The 7411-nt window shown below is 55.2% G+C and overlaps 3 protein-coding genes across 3 annotated transcripts; 2 read left to right on the top strand and 1 right to left on the bottom strand.

Moving 5' to 3' along the window:
* Positions 1 to 1801: 1801 nt before the first annotated feature.
* Positions 1802 to 2717, top strand: BDZ99DRAFT_468885 (uncharacterized protein). Its single transcript, XM_033721368.1, has one exon. It carries the CDS (start codon positions 1882 to 1884, stop codon positions 2461 to 2463), a length of 582 nt encoding a protein of 193 aa, XP_033569378.1. The 5' UTR covers positions 1802 to 1881; the 3' UTR covers positions 2464 to 2717.
* Positions 2685 to 5563, top strand: BDZ99DRAFT_503876 (uncharacterized protein; the record flags this gene model as incomplete). Its single annotated transcript, XM_033723997.1, has 5 exons — positions 2685 to 2697; positions 2795 to 3122; positions 3226 to 3611; positions 4209 to 4671; positions 4924 to 5563. 5 exons carry the CDS (start codon positions 2685 to 2687, stop codon positions 5429 to 5431), a joined length of 1698 nt encoding a protein of 565 aa, XP_033569377.1. The 3' UTR covers positions 5432 to 5563.
* Positions 5564 to 5754: 191 nt separating this feature from the next.
* Positions 5755 to 6998, bottom strand: BDZ99DRAFT_468884 (glutathione S-transferas-like protein). Its single transcript, XM_033721367.1, has 5 exons — positions 6773 to 6998; positions 6611 to 6714; positions 6495 to 6550; positions 6218 to 6445; positions 5755 to 6140 (listed from the first exon to the last, which is right to left on the bottom strand). The coding sequence occupies exons 1-5, from the start codon at positions 6824 to 6826 to the stop codon at positions 5854 to 5856; spliced, it is 729 nt and encodes a 242-aa protein (XP_033569376.1). The 5' UTR covers positions 6827 to 6998; the 3' UTR covers positions 5755 to 5853.
* Between the last annotated feature and the right edge of the window lie 413 nt (positions 6999 to 7411).

The following is a 7411-nucleotide window of genomic DNA, read 5'->3' as shown; positions in this document are numbered from 1 at the left end:
TTTGGCTTCTGAGACACTTTACCCCGACCTCATGTCTGGAGACTGGGAGCCTCGAGTCAACTGTCTGACAAAGTTACGCGCGCGATTCACAAGCGTGGGTCTGTAACGACGAGCATCTCCAGACCGATTGCCGTCGAGGTCATCTGCTGGTCATCTGCTTCGCTCGCGAATCGCCACGCTGCACAGGAATCATGTGCGACCCGATTCCTTGTTGCGCCATCCTTCCCCAGGCACAGCGGGCGATGCGTTGTACACAAGAATGACTGTCGCCAGGCAGTAACCAACGCACTGCGTAGTCCGCCTGCGACAGAGGCTGCGACTCGAGCAATAAACGACGCTGGTCGCTCCCGATCTCCAGGTTTCTGAGCTCCATGCCTAGCAGATGACCTTCAGTCTTCTGTTACATCCCAGAATGATGTCCATTTCCGGCCCGGCCATGAGTTAACCGCGTTGCTGTGTTGTCGCAGACGTCTGGCCCGGGGTCCCTACCCAGAGCAAGGCTGCCAGGCTGCGCTCCTCACCTTGTGATCAGACAGCATTGCCTGCACTGACGCGGTCCGCAGGGCCGAGGGAGGGTTTCATATTTTCTATACCCCACAAATACCCGCCTCGGGGCAAGATCGCCATCGCTCTCGCGGTCACTCCATGTGCTGTCTACATAGGTACTGCGGCCACTTGCGACCTTCTGCATGTTCGAGGTCAGCGCAGCAGTCAGATGCGCTGACGAGGGCGAGAGCAGTCCGGCGAAGACCTCGGGCAGCATGCGGGAATTCGCACAATCACGAGACAGGAGCCTAAACAGCCGAGTGTTGTGTCAGTGCTCGAGTACGGGCTGTCTTAAGGCAGCTTTTACTGCTCTACTATATTCTCCGTCACATGATTATGCCGGTGTACTGAATGCATGAGGTTGTGGGACCCGAGAAGGGTACATCCTCTGCTTCCCCGGATTCGTCGTCACTAACACGTTGGGCTGATCAACCCACATTCTCGTCCTGCGCCAAGCACGCATCGCTGCCAGTGTCGCCTTGCTTACTGCGGAATACAAGCTCCAACGGATGATCACAGGGTAAAATATTGGGGACTCCGGAGGTGCAACGGCCGCGATATTAATCTGTCGTGGAACAAACGACTTTCGTGATGCATGCCGGTGGTGAGACCCTCCTTGGAGTTCTCGTTCTTGAATGACGAGGTCACTATATTTCTCTCTTGGACATGCTCAGCTGAAATGGCTGCGCCACAGTGATACGCATGGCACCTCAGCCTTCACATGGAACACTCTGACAGAGCTCGCACAGATGGTAACGTCGAAACTGCAGCTGTATTACTCGGTATAGAATCTGGCGCGTATTGCTGTATCGTTACACCAAACATGATAAACCCCAGCTTGCCGATAGCATGGCGCAGTGACATCCTCTTGCGGAAAGCTGCATTTTAGCCGGGCTGTTTCGGGAAGAGTTCCTCGCGAACAAGTCTCACCATGGATGCGCGCATCACATCGCGTCTCGTCTGTCTTGAGGTGCAGAAGCGATGTGCGGGCGTCTGATAAGATGCTCACTCCCGATGCCGGTGCCGAAAGACATGGGGTGCTTCAATTTCACCCACCCAACCACCACCAACCAGTTTCCCGGAGACTTGGCTCGACCCGAGAGCATGGTTCCGGCGCGGCTCTAACCGTTCTCGGTGCACGGGGCATGAACGGGATTTCCGCTTGTGAATCCTTGTCCGCGTGCCGTCTTCCGCACGCCAATCAAACACAACGTGTCTGCTCCACACTCATGATCCTGTAATCTGGGGGCCCTTGGGTCCTCAGGTACGGCCGCATTCCGCCGTGTCACACTCGCAAGAGAACGGATCCAAATCCCAAAGCAACCACCGTGTTTGATGCTTTTGTCAACCGTTGCCGCGGCAAGCCGACGGGTATCCGTATCAAGTCGCACGGGATGGACCGACCGTTCCCTCCCTTCCGCTGCCGCCAAAACGCACTTACCTTTCATCGTCACAATCTCGTCACATCCACACTCCCACACCCCCGCCAATCCACACGACGGCCGCTGCTATTCCCGTCGGAATGTCGCTCCCATGTTCCGCCGCGCGCGCCCTCGCTCACCTATGTACCGAAGGGGCTGGCTTCCCCGTTTCCATTTTCCCGTTTTGCTCTCGCGCCCGGCTTCCCGAGATTGCTGGTCCCAGCCTCTGCGCGAAGGTGCCGCACGATCAAAGCCTGCTGGTAAAGTTAGCGTACGGGGGGATAGGGGATGTTGTTTCCGCGGCGGATTTGCGCCTGTTTTGGGTGACTTCGCCCTGAGCGATTCAGGTGGTGGTATTGCGATGTGGGCCTGTGTTGATTTTTGGGAGCTCCCAGCTCCAGGGGCGCGGATGTGGGTGGGTTTGTGTCAGAGGATGTGCTGCGAGATTGTTGGTGCCCAATTAATCCAACCCGCAAATGCCGCCGCGTGGTTTTGAGGATGGGTTGGGCACGCGGCTGGTCAAAGCAGAGACCGTGAGGGTGGGTTCGGGATATGGTTGCAGGTGTCGGGACCGATGGTGGTGCCAGGGGATGGGTGCAAATTGAAGGCACTTTGCGAGCACGCGATACGTTCACAAATGGACTGTTTAACGAGGTACACAGGCAGTGTCTCTGCAACTTCATATCGGATTGGGAGCCAGGCAATGCTGCGGAAGACATGTGTCCCGTTAGTAAGTAGCAAGGTATGATGCTCTCCTCGAATACATCTCCATTCACTAAGGACTCCTGCTTCATCGCCATAATTTAGAGCTCTCAATCATTCCGAAGACCCGTTGCTGCCTTTATGGTCCCCGAACATAAAGCACCCGCAGCTGTTTCCGTCACATATTGCCTTTGTGCATGCCAAGCACGGATGTACAAGATCCCCAATTCCAGCACGATGGGTGGTGGGTCGCTTTCAGACATCCCAGCTCTCTCCCCTCTTAATCCGCACAGACAGCTTCTTCGGCAATGGCAGAATGCGCACGACCTTCGGTGGTGTTCCGTTCGCACCGAGGAAGCACTGCGTCACTCTCCGTCCACTTGCCGTTTGCTGTGGCCATTTCCATTATTACCTGTTTTTCTTTCTCAGACGGTGCCATCTCCAACCTGGCAGGTAGGATTCCGCCGACCTGCGCGCACGCCCCGGACCCGTTGATCCTGCACGGTATGCGCACGCGATTTCTGAGGGGCATGGCAACGCTCATGTGCCCCTCCAGCCGCAGCGCCTCGCCTCGAAGATGCGTGGGGGCGAGATTCTCCGAGGACGTTCTGCTTGCAACGCCCCTCATGCAGCAGGCGGCCCCACGTGCTTATCAGCATGTGTCCCACGAACTTGGATTCCCTGCCACACACACGGAGAAGAATGGTGCGCGTGAGACAAAGGGACGGGCCCTCCCAACCACCAGCAACCGCCACCCTTGGGATCAGCGAGCCCTTCTGGGGATCGCTAGCGATGGCTGCCGAGTTGTTATCAGGTCTGTGCTATCGAAAAAGAATATGAGGTTCGAGTCTCCTTCTTCATCTGGATGGGAATGTGACAAGAAGGATGCAAAGCGCGGCTGGCGCCTGTCTCCGAATTCGTTGTCCCAGCTCACAGTGAACGGTGAGTGAGGTAGGCAGGGTAGGCAGGTCTATGGAACCTCTTCGCTTCCTTCGTTCATATTGCTTCATTCCTATTGGTCGCTTCGCTTTCAATTTCATCTATTTCCTCGCATCGCTCTGCTCCCTGACAACGGCGCGAAAGACACGGCAAAAGAGAACCAAAGCATGCAGAGCTGCAGGGCTGTCTTCCATGGGAAGCGTGACACTGCGTTGCTTACCCGTCAGCTGCGCTCTCTTCCATATCTCCCTTTCTCGCCAGTCTCAGTCCTGTACTCTCCAGTATCCTCAATCATGGTGGTCAGCCAATCCTTAGTGTCAACTCAATATTAAAAATTGCAACACTCCCTTTGAAGCCTCAGCTCCGGGGCCGGTATCTCCATCGCCGACGACCAGCACTCGGGAGAAAACCACAGCGACGGATCTATTCCCAGTCGCCCGCCCCGCTGGCTGTTTACCCGCGTGGCAGGATGAGCGCTCACAGTGGTCATCTGCCATTTGGCTAAATAAGAAAGCCTAATTTAACCTACCTCCGCACTGTTCCCCGGATTCCTAGGTTACCATTGGGCCTGACCGCTGGCACTGCTGCTTGCCTCAGCAGCTCAGCACGCAGCGACCCAGCAGACGGGTTCTGTGCGACTCCAACAGTGGCTCAGAGGCTTCGCCGCTCTTCTCAGCTCACCTCACTTCGACAGCATCGAGAATAGAAATTGCAAACTGCCATTTGTCGCACGTATGGGGCGATCCGTCGCCACGGGTCCGTCTTACTGTGCCCTTGCGGTCCGCAACACGATAGCATGGCCCGCCCCGGACCGCCTGCACGCAATCTCTAGAAGTGACTTCGGGTCTTGTAACCCCCCCTCACCAGGCATCGGTGACGTCTACGTCAGCGCTTCCCCGGCCTTACCGCGCCGGCCGAATCGTCCAAGGGCGAAGCGCATTGCTTGTGCGACTGGTGGCTCTATTCACGAGGACCGCCCGCGCAACCCCGAGATGGGATCAGTAAATCGTAGATCGGGTCTAGCACACCTACGCATGCGCCCGTGCGACCTTCCTAGAGCTGGGTAAGTAGCACGGGGGGAAGCGTTCGCGAGCGCTTACGAGATCCTTCCTTTGGAATATCCCACGCGGGGACTCGTGAGGGATCTCTGGGCTCTTTCCCCACAGGCGGGTGGCCAGCCAGCCCAGCTCGTGGCGGAGCTGCACGAAATATTCAACGGCCCGCTCGAGCTCCCAACGGCTTTTTGCGGCGTGGCAGACTCGGGGCCCTGGCCGACCGCATCATCGCGCGGCTAATGCGAAACGGCATGTCGCAGCTCCACTCAGCTCCGCCTATTCCACCTTCCCTTCCTCCAACTGTCTCAGTCCCATCTCAATCAAAATTCCCGTCTCGAACTCGCGTCGAATTCCGCGATTACCAGTACCACAAACTCCTCTACCCCCTCTAGGCAGGCCAGCACGGCACGCTCCTCCCCCCCTCTTCCACCTCACCGCTCCTTCCTTGTGACGCTCACCCTAACTCTAGTTTCCCATTCCAAATCTACTTCCGTGTTCTCAACCCGCCGTCCCCGTCCCCCGTTCACGCCATCGCGGTATCTGACCGACCTCCTCCCCGCCCCCCCACGCAAAAGCGGGTCGGGCCTGCATCTCACTCACCGCTCACGACGCCCACGTGCCTGTTCAGACGGCAGAGACGAGGGCGGCGTGTGTGCTGGCGACCCGCTTTTCGGACCTCCGCTTTGCGCGCATGGCGGAGGTCCCTGCGGTCTGCGCGCGTGCTGGAGTTGGGGCGGTAGCAGAGCGGTGGATACTAGGTTAAGGTAGGCCCCTCCCCACGCGGGTTGGACGATGGGTGGAAGTGAGGTGGTGGGGAGGCTTAGGATTGGTTGTTGGGGTAGGGTGGTGGTGAGGAGGGTGAGTCGGAGATGGAGCGCGGAGGTGTGTTCGAGATGAGGGAGGTGGTGGGTGGGGCTTAGATGGGGCAGAGAGTTAGGGAAGGAAAGAGATGGCGTGATTGGGACTCTATTTCATGTTGGAAAATATGGGAGGGGCTGTGGCATGAAGCGGTGCTGTTTTTCTATGGGTTGGTGGCTGGTGTTCGATTGCGTGCGCTGTTGGGGTTTGGAATGAGAGCATCTTATAAATAAACGCAAGTTTCTGGAATTTTTCTATTGGAGGTGATGCGGCAATTTTCGAAGTATCAAATTTGGCTTAGATGTAACCCGCAGCCTACTAGGACAGCGAGCTCAGGATGGCTTGTATTTCTCGCCAATTCCCCTTTGGACAGCAGCCCTCCCTGCAATCCTCTCAATCCATTTGAGCAGATGTGGAAATTCCTTAAACTCTTCATCCGTGTACCCACTAGCTGACCAGTTTTTCACCCACGCCCAGGTCCCAATGTCAGCCACAGAGTACTTTCCGGCGCCCTTCCCAGCAAGATACTCTTTCGGTTGGCCGGTGTACTTGCCAGACAGCTGAAGTTCGAGAACGCCAAATACTCGATACGTCTCCTTTCGGAATCGATTGATGGCAACTAGTTAGTGATGATTATATCAGCACCGTCGAGTTGAATTCATACGGAGTGGAGGACAGATATAGGCTATAACTTACACGTGCTCTGCTCTTTTGCGCGTCTGAAGAAACCGAGATTTCCTTGGTATGGAGCACCGCTGCCATGCCAGAAAAATAGCCATTGAATGAGCTCGCTTTGCTCGAGCTCGTCCTTGAATCCAAAGCGATGATCAGTGTCAAACTTCAAGAGGTACAGGAGTTCAGCAGAAGTCTCCATCACTGGATGTGGAGGCGATTGAGTATTGTCAACGATGACTGGGATTCGGCCTGGTTACAAGTTAGTATCTGCGAAATTCAGTGGAGGGAGTTAAGATACCATTTGGATTGAGGCGAAGAAACCATGGTTTCTTTTGTTCGTTCGTCGATATGTCACTTCATAACGCCGGTGTTAGTATCAATGCTCTTGCCATCTGGAATGAATACTTCACTGACATAAGAGTAGTTGTCCATTCTGTACCGTAGACATCGGCCAGTTCCTCAAGAAAGATCTGTACTTTCTGGCCATTCGGGGTGCTCTGCGTGATCAAATGAAGACCCTGTTTTGCCATGATTAGTGGGTTATGAACAGCGCTTATAGAGCGGAATCTGGGGTACCTTAGCATTTTTGACATCCGCAGGAGTCTGATCGCCATATAGATGGGAAGTCATTATGGAAGACGATAGTTACGTTGTAGGGATCGTTTGGGACCTGGAATGACTTGAATGGGTAACCAAGTGCGAACTCATATTTTTGATTCAGGTACAGTTCCTATGTAGGGCGCGGTCTGATGAGTTAGATTTGAAATCGATTGCGTGCTCACTCCGAACAAATCATCAAAAACTTGGCGGGGGTCACAGGGTCCGAACTTAGGCTGAGTTTATTATTTGTAATCGCCTCCGAAAACTAACTTAACGTAATCCACAAGTTAGTGGCCCGCACAAGCTAGTGGCCCACCCAACCACGCTACCGAGGCCAAATATTCCGAATTACTCCACCACGAACAAATATATTTGATGCAGCTACATACTAGCTAGCTGCCTGCCGCCTAGGGCACGTACGTGCATTGTGTTCTGTTGATTCGCACATGCTGCACCTAGGTTTTGCTCGCTGTGGCCGCTCGGCCGGTGGCTCTGCTGCCTCCTCTGCTGCCCCTTCCTGTACAGGTTGTGCACGATCGGCTGCTTCTTCACCTGATAGAATACCCTTTCTAGCTATATACGTGCGCTTCCTTGCCTTCTTTTGTTTCTGGCGCT

Source organism: Mytilinidion resinicola (assembly GCF_010093595.1).
Source record: "Mytilinidion resinicola strain CBS 304.34 unplaced genomic scaffold BDZ99scaffold_32, whole genome shotgun sequence".
Classification (NCBI taxonomy): domain Eukaryota; kingdom Fungi; phylum Ascomycota; class Dothideomycetes; order Mytilinidiales; family Mytilinidiaceae; genus Mytilinidion; species Mytilinidion resinicola.
This window is presented reverse-complemented; position numbering and strand designations above follow the sequence as displayed.